This window comes from Rana temporaria, chromosome 5 (assembly GCF_905171775.1).
Source record: "Rana temporaria chromosome 5, aRanTem1.1, whole genome shotgun sequence".
Lineage (NCBI taxonomy): Eukaryota > Metazoa > Chordata > Amphibia > Anura > Ranidae > Rana > Rana temporaria.
Window position 1 is genome coordinate 421,277,231 of NC_053493.1, and position 17,905 is coordinate 421,295,135.

Here is a 17,905-nt window from a genome sequence, read left to right on the forward strand (position 1 = left end):
GATTATGGTGTGGGGGTTGTTTTCACGGGTTGAGCTTGGCCCCTTAGTTTCAGTGAAGGGAACTGGGCGTCAGCATACAGAGTAATTTTAGACAATTTCATGCTCCCAACTTTGTGGGAACGGTTTGGAGACGGCCCCTTCCTGTTCCAACATGACTGCCCACCAGTTAGGGTTGCCACCTGTCCGGGATTCACCCGGACAGTTCGGGTTTTGAATCGTGTGTCCAGGGTTCAGACCATCTGAAACCCGGACACAATATTTAGAATGGACTGTGGCTCCCCAAGTAATCATGTGCCACAAATTCCAAGTGCGCAGGTGTGCACACAGGCCCCACCCCCATGCACGGACAGGAGAGAGGGCTTGATCTGCTCCTCCCCTTCCCACCCTTCCCCCTCTTTCGGGACAACTCCAATCCCTGGTGTTCTGTGCCTCAGGAAAGGGATGTGTGGGCTGGAAGTTTGAAGCTCAACAACTCAGCCCAGATAGATGGTGGATGGAAGATGTCGATGCCTAAGCCTCCAATCCTTGGGTGAGTGAGCTCACCATCCAATGTCTGTAACTGAAGTCCCCCCCCCTTTCCTCCCTTCTCTATCCTACCTCCAAGCAGGTGAGTATACTAAGGTAAAGGGGACTCAGATGTAAGGAGGTGCCCAGTGGACTCTGATGTAAAGTGGGCTTTAAGGGTCCACAGTGCTCTGCTAAAGTGTTAGGGTTTGGTTTGAAGAAAAGGTGGCAACCCTACCACCAGTGCATTAAGCAAGGTCCATAAAGACATGGATGAGCGAGTTTGAGGTGGCGGAACTTGATTGGCCTGCACAGGGCCCTGATCTCAACCCATAGACACACTCCTAAACCTTGTGGATGGCCTTCCTAGAAGAGGTGAAGCTGTTATAGCTGGGGCGGGGCCAACTCAATATTGATCGCTACGGACGAAGACTGGGATGCCATTAAAGTTCATGTGCGTGTGTGTAAAGGCAGGTGTCCCAATACTTTTGGTAATATAGTATATATAGTAGACACTCTCACTGATTCTTAGTCCTTGGTTGGAACCGTAGCTGCCATTGACAGTCGGATTTGATAGGTTGCAGCCACACACAGACTTGGCAGGTGTCTGTCATAATGGGGAGGATAGATGAATGTTCCCTCTGCATGGGGCGGGAGAATATTAGACTACATATTGCAGACAGGAAGAGGTTAAGCTCAGCTTCGGAGCGTATTATTGGTTCACCGTCTGTCTGGTTTTCCTTGTTTCAGGCCAATCGTGCGGATATCGGCTACGAACCGTTTAATGATGGCCAGATCACCGAGATTACCTCTCAGGTCCGCAGATATCTGGAGGGGAAGATCGATGAGATCGAAGTGAGTATCTTCTACATGGAACCAAATTGCAACAATGAAACCATTCGGATTATTCTTCTATAAAGTGGCCGGTGGGCAGGGGCGGACTGACCATTGAGTCACTCGGGCACTGCCCGGGGGCCCCATGAGTTGTCAGTCCGCCCCTGGCCGTGGGTGTTTTATTACTTCGTCTGTATTGAAGATTACAATAACTGATCTTTTGTTTTCATTCCTATCAGATTCTGAGCCTCCGACAAATCCAGGAGATATTTTCTCAGTTCAGACTTATTGTGAAGTAAGTTTTTTTTTTTTTTCACATTTATAAATTAAAGTATCATATTAAAACCTTGTGCTAAGGGTCTCATATAGGGGTCAGAAGTGCCACAGCCAGAAGCCAAGAGACAGAGGGTCTCACTGAGGGGTCAGAGGAGCCCCAGCCAAAAGCTAAGAGACAGAGGGTCTCACTGAGGGGTCAGAGGAGCCACAGCCAGAAGCCAAGAGACAGAGGGTCTCACTGAGGGGTCAGAGGAGCCCCAGCCAAAAGCCAAGAGACAGAGGGTCTCATTGAGGGGTAATGGGCGCCCAGCTAGAAGCCAAGAGATAGGGTTTCACCAAGGCGTCAGAGGTGCCACAGCCAGAAGCCAAGAGACAGAGGGCCTCACCGAGGGGTCAGAGATGCCACAGCCAGAAGCCAAGAGACAGAGGGTCTCATTGAGGGGTCAGAGGTGCCCAGCTAGAAGCCAAAAGACAGCGGATCTCACTGGGGTCAGAGGTGCCCAGCCAGAAGCCAAGAGACAGAGGGTCTCACCGAGGGGTCAGAGGTGCCCAGTCAGAAGCCAAGAGACAGAGGGTCTCACCAAGGGGTCAGAGAAGCCCCAGCCAGAAGCCAAGAGAAAGAGGGACCAGAGGTGCCCAGCCAGAAGCCAAGAGACAGAGGGTCTCACTGAGGGGTCAAAGGTGCCCAGCCAGAAGCCAAGAGACTGAGGGTCTCATTGAGGTGTCAGAGGGTCTCACCAAGGGGTCAGAGGTGCCCCAGCCAGCAGCCAAAAGACAGTGGGTCTCACCGAGGGGTCAGAGGTGCCCAGCCAGCAGCCAAAAGACAGTGGGTCTCACGAGGGGTCAGAGGTGCCAAAGCCAAGAGACAGAGGGACTCATTGAGTTGTCAGAGGGTCTCACCGAGGGGTCAGAGGTGCCCAGCTAGAAGCCAAGAGACAGAGTTTCCCTGAGGGTCAGAGGTATCACGGCCAGAAGCCAAGAGACAGAGGATCTCATCGATCCCACAGGGTCCCGGGAACTTCTCCTCCAGCCCTGTGAGCCCTTCCAGCTGCTGTGATTTGCTATTATCGGCGGGACCGGGACACCTATAAAGATTTCACATGTGGCCAGTATGTACTGTGTGTTGTACCATTAGATGGCACTTTTCTTTTCTATACACACACAGTAACAGTGGGGGGGGGGGAATTGCATGCGTTCAGACAGGAATCGCACTGCATTCCTGTTCAAATCGCATGCAATTTTCTTGCAGTGCAATTTTGTGCCAATTTTTTTTAAGTTATTGACGCAAATCGCATCGCAAAGTATAGGTATCGGTGCAACCCTACTTTATTATGTTTTCATATGATGCCGTTTTTTCTATTTTCAGCCACCAGGAGCAGGAAGTGGAATCCAGACTGAGAAAGAAATACATTCTGATAGATAAGAATGACTCTGCGGCCGTATCGGAGGTGCAGAAGGTGGGTGTTCTGTCCTCCCTACACGTTTACACGTTAACTCCCCATTCAGCTAAACCCTCCTCTTCTGCAATAAGCCAGACTGGAAGGCATTTTGAAGCTTTATTAACCACTTACCGCAAATCGCTGTACCCGTACGTCGGTTACTTTGATGCTAAATACCGTTGTTATGGCAGCAGCTAACTCTTTAGGATAAAACTGGTCTCTGCTGCGGATTCGCCGCAAGATCACTTTTACCCTCCCACCGCATCCTGGTCATCTCCGCCACTTACCAGAGCCATCGGTGGCGGCAGAGACAATCGGTTCCTCTCCCCTGATAGGCAAGGAGCCGAGTGAGGGAAAGATGCCCCCCCCCCCCCACTCAGCTCCATAACGAAGGGACGTCAAAAGTCACCCAATGGTCTTGAAAGGGAAATTTTATTTATTTTTTTGCCCAAAAAAAATGACATTTCATTTTTTTTATTTTTATTGCATTTTAGTATAAATATGAGATCTGAGGTCTTTTTGACCCCCCAGATCTCATATTTAAGAGGACCTGTCATGCTTTTTTTTTTCTATTACAAGGGATGTTTACATTTCTTGTAATAGGAATAAAAGTGTTGGTGGACGCGGAGGGCAGGGTTGGTGGACGCTGAGGGCAGGGTTGGTGGACGCTGAGGGCAGGGTTGGTGGACGCGGAGGGCAGGGTTGGTGGATGCTGAAGGCAGGGTTGGTGGACGCTGAAGGCAGGGTTGGTGGACGCTGAAGGCAGGGTTGGTGGACGCTGAAGGCAGGGTTGGTGGACGCGGAGGGCAGGGTTGGTGGACGCGGAAGGGCAGGGTTGATGGACGCGGAGGCCGGGTTGGTGGAGGCGAAGGCTGGGTTGGTGGAGGTGGAGGCGAGGTTGGTGGACGCAGAGGGCAGGGTTGGTGGACGCGGAGGGCAGGGTTGGTGGACGCGGAGGGCAGGGTTGGTGGACGCGGAGGGCAGGGTTGGTGGATGTGGAGGCGGGGTTGGTGGACGTGGAGGCAGGGTTGGTGGACGCGGAGGGCAGGGTTGGTGGATGCGGAGGTGGGGTTGGTGGACGCGGAGGCAGGGTTGGTGGACGCGGAGGGCAGGGTTGATGGACGCAGAGGCCGGGTTGGTGGAGGCGGAGGCTGGGTTGGTGGAGGTGGAGGCTGGGTTGTGGACGCGGAGGCGGGGTTGGTGGACGCGGAGGGCAGGGTTGGTGGTTGTGGAGGCGGGGTTGGTGGACACGGAGGCGGGGTTGGTGGACGTGGAGGCGGGGTTGGTGGACGTGGAGGCGGGTTTGGTGGACGCGGAGGCCGGGTTGGTGGACGCGAAGGAAAAAAAAAACAGCGGCGATTAACGACCACCAAAAGAAAGTTCTATTTGTGAGAACAAAATGATAAAACCTTCATCTGGGTACACTCGTCGTCATGTATTAATCAGAATATTCCGCTTATATTTTGTTGTTGGTCTTCCCAGGCCGGGCTGGTGGATGCGGAGGGCCAGTTGGTGGGAGAATTGGACGGCACTGGTTTTGGCATTGGAGTGGTGCCATTCTCTCCAAAACCATCAAATAGTTCCATATCTGCAAAGAAAGCCAAGAGCCGAAAATCCAAGGAGCAAGCCAGGTGAGCCAGGCACAGGACGTGTCTCGCGGTGTGGGCGGGGCTTTTGTGGGATTCAAAACTCCAGATTGTAGATAATGGAGCTACTGCCAGATCAAGTGAAATTTCCACTCATTTGAGGGGTAAAATCCCTGAAGGGTCAACAGAGAGGCCATGCCAATGCACTGCAGAAACCTATTAGAATGAGTGCCAAGGGGGCGGGTCTTCTATCAGTGGGCACACAGGGCAGAGATCTCTGGGACCCCCAAACCTCAGAAAGGGGGTCAGGGGCCCATCTGAGAGGCCGCCAGGGGAGGGGGAGGGGGGCATAATAATGTTATTAGGGATCATTCTGTATTACTTGATAAATTCTTTGTTAATTAATTGTTCTTCCTATTGATTGATACATTCTTTCTAATAATTCATTATTTTTATTGATTGATCATTCTTCTTATTAATTGATACATTCTCTCTGTTAATTGACCATTATTTCTATTAATCTTTTTATTAATTGATCATTCTTCAAAATAATTGATACATTCTTTCTATTAATTAATTGATCACCGTTCTTTCTATTATTTATAATTTAATACAATAATAATTTTATAATTACCGTAATCTTTCTGTCTGTTAATTCACATTCCTTCTATTGATTGATCATTCCTCCTCTTAATTGACACGTTCTTTCTGTTAATTGATTGTTCTTCCCATTAATTGATCATTCTTCCTATTAATAGATCCATTCTTTCTATTAATATTTTTATTAATTAAACATTATTTAAATTAATTGATACATTCTTTCTGTTAATTGGTCATTCTTCCTATTAGTTGATACATTAGTTATGTTAATTAACCGTTCTTTCTATTATTTAATACAGTAAAACCTTGGTTTGAGAGTAACTTGGTTTGAGAGCATTTTTTAAGACAAGCAAAAATGTTTTAATACATTTTACCCTGATATACAAGCGATGTCTTGATATAAGAGTAGCGTCACGTCACTGAGTATAAAAAAGAAGAGAGGGGCCTCTAAGTGTAGCAATATGGTTACATTTAATGAAGGTACAACATTTAGCAACTTATTTCTACACTTAGGCCGCGTACACACGGTCGTTCCAAACCGATGAAAACGGACCGAAGTTCAGTTTCATCGGTCCAAACCGACCGTGTGTACGGCCCATCAGTCTGTTGTCCTTCGGTCCAAAATTTTAAAACATGCTTTAAAATCGAACCGATGGACCGCTGACCGATCGGTCCAAACCGATGGTTAGTACAGAAAAGCATCGGTTCAAAACCCGCGCATGCTCAGAATCATGTCGACGCATGCTTGGAAGCATTGAACTATGTTTTTTACAGCACGTCGTGTGTTTGACGTCACCACGTTCTGACCCGATCGGTTTTTGGAACGATGGTGTGTACGCACATCAGACCACTTCAGCGGTGAACCGATGAAAACGGCCCGTCGGACCATTCTCATCAGTTTGGAACGACCGCGTGTACGCGGCCTGAGAGGCGCCTCTCATCTCTTTTATACCCAGTAAAAAAAATGCTTTGATATACAAGTGCTTTGGATTACAAGCATGTTTCTGCAACGAATTATGCCCACAATCCAAGGTTTTACTGTACATTCTTCCTGTTAATTGATACATTCTTTCTATTAAATTACCATTTTTTTAAATTAAGCTATTCTTCCTATTTATTGATACATTCTTTCTGTTAATTGATAATTTTTCTTATTAGTTGATACAATACATTCTTTCTATTAAATGATCATTCTTTCATTAATTCTGTTAATTAAATTGTTCTTCCAATTAATTGATCATTCTTCCTATTAATAGATACATTATTTCTGTTAATTGACCATTATTTCTATTTAATCTTTTTATTAATTGATCATTCTTCCTATTAATTAATTACATTATTTTTGTTAATTGATACATTCTTTCTATTAGTTGATACATTAGTTATGTTAATTAACCGTTCTTTCTATTATTTAATACATTCTTTCTATTACTTGATCATTCTTCCTATTAATTGATATATTCTGTTAATTGACCACTCTTTCTATTAATCTTTGTATTAATTGATCATTCTTCCAATTGATTGATCATTCTCCCTATTAATTAATAAATTCTTTCTATTAATTGATCATTCTTCCTGTTAATTAATACATTCTTTCTATTAAATTACCATTTTTTTTAAATTAAGCTATTCTTCCTATTTATTGATACATTCTTTCTGTTAATTGACCGTTCTTTCTACTAATTGATACATTCTGTCTGTTAATTGATAATTTTCCCTATTAGTTGATACATGACTTTTATTAATTAATACATTCTTTCTATTAAATGATCATTCTTTCATTAATTCTGTTAATTAAATTGTTCTTTCTATTAATTGATCATTCTTCCAATTAATTGATCGTTCTTCCTATTAATAGATACATTATTTCTGTTAATTGACCATTATTTCTATTTAATCTTTTTATTAATTGATCATTCTTTCAATTGATCATTCTTCCTATTAATTAATTACATTCTTTCTGTTAATTGGTCATTCTTCCTATTAGTTGATACATTACTTATGTTAATTAACCGTTCTTTCTATTACTTGATCACTCTTTTTCCGATTAATTGATACATTCTTTAGATTAATTTATATATTCTGTTAATTGACCATTCTTTCTATTAATCTTTTTATGGATAATTCTTCCAATTAATTGATAATTCTTTCTATTAATTGATCATTATTCCTGTTAATTGATATATTCTTTCTATTAAATTAAAAAAAAATTTAATTAAGCTATTCTTCCTATTTCTTGATACTTTTTTTCTGTTAATTCTTTCTACTAATTGATACATTCTTTCTATTATTGATACATTCTTTCTGTTAATTGATAATTTTCCCTTTTAGTTGATACATGACTTTTGTTAATTAATCGTTCTTTCTATTAATAGATACATTCTCTCTGTTAATTGACCATTCTTTCTATTAATCTTTTTATTAATTGATCGTTCTTCCAATTAATTGATCATCCTTCCTATTAATACATTCTTTCTGGTAATTGACACATTCTTTCTGTTAATTGATCATTCTTCCTATTAGTTGATACATTAGTTATGTTAATTAACGGTTCTTTCTATCATTTAATACATTCTTTCTATTACTTGATCATTCTTCCTATTAATTGATATGTTCTGTTAATTGACCACTCTTTCTATTAATCTTTGTATTAATTGATCATTCTTCCTATCAATTAATACATTCTTTCTTTCTATTAATTGATCATTCTTCCTGTTAATTGATACATTATTTTTATTAAATAAAAAAAATTAAATTAAGCTATCATTCTATTTATTGATATGTTCTTTCTGTTAATTGACCATTCTTTCTACTAATGGATACATTCTTTATATTATTGATACATTCTATCTGTTAATTGATCATTATTCCTATTAGTTGATACATGACTTTTGTTAATTAATACATTATTTTCATTATTTCATTAATTCTGCTAATTAAATTGTTCTTTCTATTAATTGATAATTTTTCCTATAAATTGATCATTCTTTCAATTAATTGATAATTCTTTCTATTAATTGCTACATGCGTACGTTTAGTTTATGATACATTTTCTATGAACTTATTTCAGTCCTGTTGGTAGGAGTGGAAGTACTCAGAGTCCGGCTATCGTTAAAGACCTTGAACCATTTTCTCCATCTAAAACCATGTTTTCCACATCACTGCGGGACTTCGATGTGAAGGAGATGGCTGTCAAAGAGCAGCAGGAATCCATTGTCATGGAAACCCAGCGCTCAGAGGTTCCCATCAAAGAGGAACCCAGCCGTCCCGGGTGAGAAGTGCCATCTATGTAACCTGTGGAATGCCAAAGATAATCCTATAAAAATGCAATAAAGGTCTGCAGGCCACTATTAGGAACCCTGCACTTCAGCCAACAATGAGAGATTTTTAGGGTGCTTTAACCCACACATAGAATGTCAACCTGCTAATACTGAAAATATAGTGAAGTTTGAGAGTCAAGTGTAAGAAAGGAACACAAGGGGGCGCCTAAGTGCCGCATTGAAAAGACTTTAATGTTAGTTCCAAGGGAACAGATTTTAACCCTTTTACTGCCACCACTGTAGTATGTAGTCGAATGTAGTACTATGTAGTGTTTAGTATGTAACATGGAGTTAGTGGTGGGAGGATTTTACACACAATCCCGGCAATCTGACAAGATGACTGTCAGATGGAGGTATCCCGTGGCTCTTCAGCCACTGGATCCGTTCCACACATTCCACATGTGTCGGTGTCCCCAGCCATGCTTCCAGGCTTCGGCATGGCCATCGGTGGACCCAGAACTGGCATGGTGGGTGCCGCCAGTAGGGTGGAGGGAGATCAGTGAACGTCCATTCCTGCTAATGACCTGTTCCTCTATTGACACAGTGCAGTAAGTGAGTGTTGCCACCAGTGGCGACTGGTGCTGGGAGGATTTTGGGGGGTGTGGGTTGGCCCCTCCATGTCCACACTCACCCTACGGGCTTAGCCCTCTAGTGGTCACGGCTCCCCTGGTGCCTGGCGCTGCAGCTTCTGTGTTGACCCGGTCTTTGTTCCGTGTTCTGGGTATTTATTGGCTGATGCTGATTCACTGGCAGCACAGGGTGGGAGTTCTCTGTGCCCTCCATAGATACAGTGCTGTAAGTGAGTGTTGCCCCCAGTGGCAACTGGTGCTGGGAGGATTTTGGGGATGGGCCCCTCCATGCTCCCCCCTACGGGCTGAGCCCTCTAGAAGTCACGGCTCCCCTGATGATGACCGGCGCTGAAGCTTCTGTGTTGACCCGGTTTTCATTCCGTGTTCTGGGTATTGATTAGCCGATGCTGACTCACTGGCAGCACAGGGTGGGAGAGCTCTGCTCCCCCCATTGATACAGTGTAGTAAGTGAGTGTTGCGACTGGTGTTGGGAGGATTTTGGGGGGCATGGATGGGCCCCTCCATGTCCACACTCACCCTACGGGCTGAGCCCTCTAGCAGTCACAGCTCCCCTGGTGCCCAGCGCTGCATCTTCTGTATTGACCGGGTCTTCTTTTTGTGTTCTTAGTATTGATTGGCTGATGCTGATTCACTGGCAGCACAGGGTGGGAGTGCTCTGTGCCCCGAGGACAACATGAAACAGGCCAATTGGGGTCTTGGGCTGTGGTCACATGCTTGTGAGGCTGTGACGGACCTGGTAGAGAAATGTTGGTCCAGCCAACAACACAGATGATGCGGGCTGGGGGGGGGGCTGGCACCCCTTGTGGACCGGCCACCACTGGTGGCCACCCTAGGACAGGAAGTGTGTTACTGGCAGGATCACCCAGTGAAAATAAAGTAAAAACAGAAAATGAATGCAGACACCAAATCTAAGGACTGGTCAGCTACAATAAATTACATTTTTGTTTTGGATACCTGACACAAAGGGGAATCCATGAACTGGATCTTCATCCTGTAGTGTCTTTAGATGAGACTGATCCACTAACATGCTTGCTAGTATTATGATGGGGGAAATACATTGTGTTACAGATAAATCACAATAATATAGTCACGGCGCTGTCAGTAAACCGCGCTCTGTTCCCATACAGCTCTCCTCCCCCAAAATCTGAAGCCTTTGAGGACTTTAAAGCGGACCGCGGGAGCGAACTGAACCGAATATTTAAGGAGAATAAATCCATTCTGGGAGATAGGAAGAGGAAACTGAAGGAGATCACACAGAGGATTAATATGATCAAGAAAGAGATCGATGTCACTTCCCAGAACCTGAATGTGACAAAACTGGAGAGAGAGAAACAAGGTATTTATTATTGGGGAAATCGTCAGGAGGGGCTACAGGGGGCGCTGTGGAATATGTAAGAGCCATAGAAATAATAATAGTGTGTGACTGTGGGGGGAGGGGACATTAGAGTGTAAGCTCTTCTGGTACAGAGACTGATGTGACTGTGGGGGAGGGGACATTGGAGTGTAAGCTCCTCTGGTACAGAGACTGATATGACTGACTCAGTGTTCTTTGTACAGCACTGCGGTATATGTCAGAGCTATATAAATGTATAATAACTTTCAGTGCCGGTGCTATGTTAAATTTAGGGGGATAATTCAGAGCAGGGATGGACTGGCCATTGGGACTACCAGGAGTTTCCCGGTGGGCCGATGACTCAGTGGGCCGGCTTCAGTGACAGCGGACCGCCCCCCTCCTCTCCTCTGTCTCTCCCTCCCCGCAGTGCTCACCTCCTCTCCCTCCCCGCAGCACTCACCTAGGGGGGAACAGAGAAGCAGGGGGAGGACCAGAGGAGCAGGGGGGACCAGAAGGAGCACAGAGGAGGGGACAGACAGCTGACAGCTATGGCCTGGAAATTTCTCACTTCTGCCTAATCTTGTACCATGGGCGGGGGGGGGGGGGCACCGAACTGATTCTTTGCCCCAGGTGAAATAATGTCTAGCTTCCCCACTGGTACTGCCTATAAGAGTACCAGCCGTTCTACTCTAATAAAGTAGAATGGCTAGTGGCTAGTGAAGGGGGAGAGGGGGGGCGGGAGGCTGGGGGGGAGAGGGTGGGAGTTGTCCGGCCACCATGGGAGAGACCTGTCAAAGTGGGCCAGTCTGGATGAAGTCCGGGGCCAAATTTTTGTCCCAGTCCAGCTCTGATTCAGAGAAGTAGTTGGCTCTGAGTTGGTTTATGTCTAAATTTGGGCCTCTGCTCAAGGTTGGCTGTGCTGTGGGCTGTCGTTTTGTCCGGGGACTCCCGTCACCCCCGGACGACAGGTGGCAGCAGTGTGGTCAAGTGTGTCTGAGTGCCACTCCTTGGGAGCCAGTGGAATTGGTCGTTCCGCTGTGCATGCTGGGGAGGGGTATAAAGGGGGCAGACGCCATTACCTCGAGGTTCTTCCTCGTGTGGCGCCCACCATTGAGGTAGCCATTCCACGACACCCCCGCATATGGCCCTCCTGGCCGGGGTGTGCGTGGGAAACAGTGTTCCTGGTTTCGGGACCACGTTGGCCCGGAGCTATTGATCCACTGTGTGGTCCCGAGCTGTCCGTCCACTTGGAGAAAGCTGACGGGTGAGGAGTCTGTCCGAAGGATACTAAGCACGAGGCTGGTGTTCCAGGAGGGGCCTGTCCATTCATCAGGGGACAACCTAAGTTCTGACAGGCTGGATGTTGGTCGCCTGTCAGCTGCAAAACTGCCTGAAGGAGATCCGGGTGCGGAATCTACTGAGAGAGAATTCCGGACCATAACTGTCTCCAATCTTTTGGGAGGGTTTGTGGCAGAGACTTGATCCTAGGTTCGAGTGACACTCTGGCTGCCAGGCTGGTGAGAGAGGCCTGTCCAGGTGCGCTATACCCACTCCGGCTGGAGTGGCAAAGTAAAGTATCGTTTCCCGTATTCAGTTGCACCTGAATCTGCTGTCTTCTATTTGCTATCCCTTCACCTTTCTACTGTTTGATCATTTTTACCCGGCTGGGTAATAAAAGCACCGAAAAGACAGCTGTCGTGTGGACATTCCCTTTACTACAACTCTCATCGAGTACCCTAGACGGCGGAGATACAGAGGTAACATGCCGCCAACAACAAACCAGCAGCTCCTTCAGGGGGAAGTACTACAAGAGTAATAAAAGTGGGATGAATCTTTACTTACAGGTGAATACATCAGTGATGAAGGTCAGGTCATCATTGATGAACAGGAGTTCATGCTGATTGTCAGACTGAAGGGTCTGAAGCAACAATATCGGGCAGATTATGATGAACTGCAAGACCTGAAAGCCGAGGTTCAGTACTGCCAGAAACTGGTCGACCAGTGCCGACAGCGGCTGCTCACAGGTATGGTTCTTATCTCAGATTATCTAATCTCTGGTCAACTCCCTCCCACAATGGGGAGATTTTCCTGCAGTAGTTTGTGTCTCTGCCCCTCCCACAATGGGGAGATTTTCCTGCAGTAGTTTGTGTCTCTGCCCCTCCCACAATGGTAAGATTCCCTGCAGTAGTTTGTGTCTCTGCCCCTCCCACAATGGTGAGATTTCCTGCAGTAGTTTGTGTCTCTGCCCCTCCCACAATAGTGAGATTCCCTGCAGTAGTTTGTGTCTCTGCCCCTCCCACAATGGTGAGATTCCCTGCAGTAGTTTGTGTCTCTGCCCTTCCCACAATAGTGAGATTCCCTGCAGTAGTTTGTGTCTCTGCCCCTCCCACAATGGTGAGACTTCCTGCAGTAGTTTGTGTCTCTGCCCCTCCCACAATGGTGATATTTCCTGCAGTAGTTTGTGTCTCTGCCCCTCCCACAATGATGAGATTTCCTGTAGTAGTTTGTGTCTCTGCCCCTCCCACAATGGGGAGATTTCCTGCAGTAGTTTGTGTCTCTGCCCCTCCCACAATGGTGAGATTTCCTGCAGTAGTTTGTGTCTCTGCCCTCCCACAATGGTGAGATTTCATGCAGTAGTTTCTGTCTCTGCCCCTCCCACAATGGGGAGATTTCCTGCAGTAGTTTGTGTCTCTGCCCCTCCCACAATGGTGAGATTTCCTGCAGTAATTTGTGTCTCTGCCCCTCCCACAATAGTGAGATTTCCTGCAGTAGTTTGTGTCTCTGCCCCTCCCACAATGGGAAGATTTCCTGCAGTGGGAAGATTTCCTGCAGTAGTTTGTGTCTCTGCCCCTCCCACAATGGTGAGATTTCCTGCAGTAGTTTGTGTCTCTGCCCCTCCCACAATGGTGAGATTTCCTGCAGTAGTTTGTGTCTCTGCCCCTCCCACAATAGTGAGATTTCCTGCAGTAGTTTCTGTCTCTGCCCTCCCACAATGGTGAGATTTCATGCAGTAGTTTGTGTCTCTGCCCCTCCCACAATGGTGATATTTCCTGCAGTAGTTTGTGTCTCTGCCCCTCCCACAATGGAGAGATTTCCTGCAATAGTTTGTGTCTCTGCCCCTCCCACAATGCTGAGATTTCCCTGCAGTAGTTTGTGTCTCTGCCCCTCCCACAATGAGGAGATTTCCTGCAGTAGTTTGTGTTTCTGCCCCTCCCACAATGGTGAGATTTCCTGCAGTAGTTTGTGTCTCTGCCCCTCCCACAATGCTGAGATTTCCCTGCAGTAGTTTGTGTCTCTGCCCCTCCCACAATGGGGAGATTTCCTGCAGTAGTTTGTGTCTCCACCCCTCCCACAACGGTGAGATTTCCCTGCAGTCGTTTGTGTCTCTGCCCCTCCCACAATGGTGAGATTTCCCTGCAGTAGTTTGTGTCTCTGCCCCTCCCACAATGGTGAGATTTCCCTGCAGTAGTTTGTGTCTCTGCCCCTCCCACAATGCTGAGATTCCCTTCCCTTAGTCCACAATTCGTACATTTCACTAATAATGATAACAGAGTATCCTCTCAGTGCAGACTTTATATTCTTGTTCCCTCAGAGTTCGAGGTTTGGTATAACGAGTCGTTCGTCCTCCCGGAGGAGGTGCAGAATTCGATGAAGGTCGGCGGCACTCTGAGACCCGGAATCTTACCTGTCCGTAAAGTTATGTCACTGGTGAGCTGTGCCATGTCCTACCTCTGTGTAATCAATGCAATGTACAACAACCATGTACACCTGCCTGGCCACTCACGTCTCTGCAGATTATTTAGCTGTTTGGTTGATAAAGAAAGATTGTAACACAAAAAAAACCTGTAGTGCTCATTGTAAAGAAACGTCCCACACTACGCTTAAGTGCTTTCGTCATATACCACTTCCTTCCAGTCTGATTATAGATATCAGATATTCCAACCGCTATCAACAACAAACAAGACGATACTCGTTTGTTTGCTGAACATGGACTTTTTATTAGAACCAAAATACAAGTCTTATATACAGTAGAAGAGGAGGTTTCCCCCTCCTGCTCATACTACTCTAACAATACACCTGTAACAAGAAACATAAATTAACATGAGCTAATTAACTAATCCCTTAAAGTAGCCAATGTGACATCATGCCCACCTGGCCATTGTTGTGATTAATCAGGATTTCACTACAGGTCAGACTTGTTGTCACCAAGCTTGACACTGTAGATTATACATTATCATAAGTATAAACACAGGACACCTTCTCACAATAACAGGAGCTCCAGCAGGAGTCGGCCCGTCTCCTACATTGTACAGAGACCAATGTGATCAGCTCTCCCAACTAACATGTTGAGTTCAGAATCAAACAAACCAAGAATAGTCTTTACATTTATCCTGGGAGATATTGTGGATAAATATTACTGTGCCATTTTAAGTAATCCAAGATATATTTTCTCAGTCACCCTGTGCCAGGATGGCACAGGGTGACTTAGACATAAGGGTTGCATGGGGAGCTGAAACAAGGGTTTGCCAACCTTTCCAAGGGATTCTGGGTTCCACACTCATCTTCCCTCAGCTCTGTGTGGCCTCCAGGAGTGGGGATAGTCGGTGTACTAAGGGACTCTCTCCCTGCCCTCATGTGACAGTACTGGGTGCCTGAGCAGCCAATCCTCAATCACTATAGCTGTAATAGGGGTAGATGGGAAAGGGGATGGGGGGGTTGCTTCCAATACCTTGAAGTACCACATACTAATTTTTACTCCCAGTAGTCCAGTAAAAGGGATGTGTGTGCTGGCGGTGGGGCCACCATTATAGCAATCCCATCGCTTTGTCCTCTGCTATGATTAAAGGGTTAGTAAAGGAAATGTTTTTTTTCCCTTTAAAATAACAAACACGTTATACTTACCTCCACTGTGCAGTTCGTTTTGCACAGAGTGGCCCCGATCCACGTCTTCTGGGGTCCCTCGGCGGCTGTCTCTGGTCCTCCCCGCAAGTACTGACCACAGTCATGCAAGAGAGCTCGCATGGTGGTGAGTAATTGCGGGCTCGCTCCCGTGATACAGCGAGCGGCCATAGCCGCTCACTGGATCACTCGGCCCCGCCCCTCGGCGCGCCGCGGCACAGTATGTGATTGACAGCAGCACCAGCCAATGGCTGCGCTGCTCTCAATCCATCCACTCTAGCCAATCAGCGGCCAGGCTGAGCCGCAAAGAGGATCTAAGGACCACGCGCGTGACTTTTGACGGGTCAGGTAAGTATAACAGGGTTTCGGGGGGGGGGGGGCAGCATCATATGTTTTTTCACCTTAATGCATAGATTGCATTAAGGTGAATTTTTTTTTTACTTTACAACTCCTTTAAGGCCATGTAGGCTGAAACGCGTAAGCTTGGGCTACCTTGTTGTTTTACCCTGTAGATCAATAAAGTTTCATATATACGTTTTAAGATCCTGTTGGTAGCTGGCTTCTCTACTACTTTTGTACATAACCCTATGTATCTGTTAAATTTTTTAACACTTTTATAAAATTCTGACCTGGAATGTTGTGAAGAGTAGACAAGATCAGAGATGGATCTGGTGATTGTACGTATTGAGAATTGTCCTCTTGGTGTTGTCAGTCTCTGTAGAGATTGTTTTCTTCTCATGCTGTTCAGGGTGAAGATGAACAGGAGCGATACGACAGACTTCAACAGGAGCTGCTAATGGAGATTCCGGGGGCTCTACCCTTCAACAGTGCCAGAAACAAAGCCAACCAGAGGGTTTGTGTGATCCTTAGTTCAAAGACCACGAAACGGTGACACTGACCACATAAAACTAGAGATGATCTTGAAATTTGGATGACATTTGTTCGAACTAAATGTATATGTCCAGAGCTGAATCGGAATTTTAGTCTTAGTTTTGGTGGTTCAGATTTCCAAAAGGCTCTTGGAAGGAAGGGTCCAGGCGATGCCTGAGTGCCCTTAGCTTGACTGCCAGTACCACCAGGCCTGAGCACCCTCAGCTTGACTTTCCATTCCCACCAGGTCTGAGCATCCTTAGTTTGAATGCCAGTCCCACCAGGTCTAAGCATCCTTAGCTTAAATGCCAGTACCACTAGTTCTGAGCATCCTTGGCTTGAATGCCAGCCCCACCAGGTCTAAGCATCCTTAGCTTAAATGCCAGTACCACTAGGTCTGAGCATCCTTGGCTTGAATGCCAGCCCCACCAGGTCTAAGCATCCTTAGCTTAAATGCCAGTACCACTAGGTCTGAGCATCCTTGGCTTGAATACCAGCCCCAACAGGTCTAAGCATCCTTAGCTTGCCTGCCAGTCCCACCGGGTCTGAGCACCCTTAGCTTGATTGCCAGTCCCACCAGGTCTGAGTACCCTTAGTTTGATTGACAGTCCCACCAGGTCTGAACACCCTTAGCCTGACTGCCACTCCCATCAGGTGTGTGCACCCTTAGCTTAATTTTAAGTCCCACCAGGTCTAAACACTTTTAGCTTCACTGCCAGCCGCTCCAGGTCTAAACACCCTTGGCTTTACTGCCAGCCGCTCCAGGTCTGAGCACCCTTAGCTTGACTGCCAGTCGCTCCAGGTCTAAGCACCCTTAGCTTGACTGCCAGTCGCTCCAGGTCTGAGCATCCTTAGCTTGACTGCCAGCCGCTCCAGGTCTGAGCACCCTTAGCTTGACTGCCAGCCGCTCCAGGTCTAAACACCCTTAGCTTGACTGCCAGTCCACCAGATCTGAGAGGGGGTTGGGGGGCCGGGGCTGATAAGGTCCCTTTTAAGACCTGAATTTTAGTCTTCGTGGTTCAGATTTCCAAAAGGCTCTTGGAAGGAAGGGTCCAGGCGTTGCCTGAGTACCCTTAGCTTAACTGCCTAAGCACCTGGTCTGAGCATCCTTAGTTTGACTGCCAGTCCCACCAGGTCTGAGCATCCTTAGCTTGAATGCCAGCCCACCAGGTCTGAGCACCCTTAGCATGACTGCCAGTCCCACCGAGTCTTATCACCCTTAGCTTGACTGCCAGTCCCACCGAGTCTTAGCACCCTTAGCTTGACTGCCAGTCCCACCGGGTCTTAGCACCCTTAGCTTGACTTCCCATCCCACCGGGTCTGAGCACCCTTAGCTTGACTTCCTGTCCCACCAGGTCTTAGCACCGTTGGCTTGATTGCCAGTCCCACTAGGTCTAAACACCCTTAGCCTGACTGCCAGTCCCATCAGGTTTGGGCACCCTTAGCTTAATTTTCAGTCCCACCAGGTCTGAACACCCTTAGCTTGACTGCCAGTCCCACCTGGTCTGAGCACCCTTAGCTTGACTGCCAGTCCACCAGATCTGAGAGGGAGTTGTGGGGGGGGGGGGGGGTGTTGATAAGGTCTGCTTTAAGACCTGGTTACTAGACAGTGTTGGTTTTGCAATTAATGAAAGTTATGTTCCAATTTTATTGT

General features: G+C 46.6%; 1 protein-coding gene across 1 annotated transcript in view; it reads left to right on the top strand.

The window, feature by feature from the left end:
* KIF9 (kinesin family member 9) overlaps nt 1-17,905 on the top strand; it is a 52,896-nt gene that overhangs the window by 34,710 nt on the left and 281 nt on the right. The window contains exons 12-20 of the mRNA XM_040355246.1: nt 1,255-1,359; nt 1,578-1,633; nt 2,981-3,071; nt 4,536-4,684; nt 8,310-8,510; nt 10,277-10,485; nt 12,327-12,506; nt 14,075-14,190; nt 16,130-16,234. Coding sequence (XP_040211180.1) covers nt 1,255-1,359; nt 1,578-1,633; nt 2,981-3,071; nt 4,536-4,684; nt 8,310-8,510; nt 10,277-10,485; nt 12,327-12,506; nt 14,075-14,190; nt 16,130-16,234 — 1,212 coding nt within the window. The remainder of the gene's footprint in view (nt 1-1,254; nt 1,360-1,577; nt 1,634-2,980; nt 3,072-4,535; nt 4,685-8,309; nt 8,511-10,276; nt 10,486-12,326; nt 12,507-14,074; nt 14,191-16,129; nt 16,235-17,905) is intronic.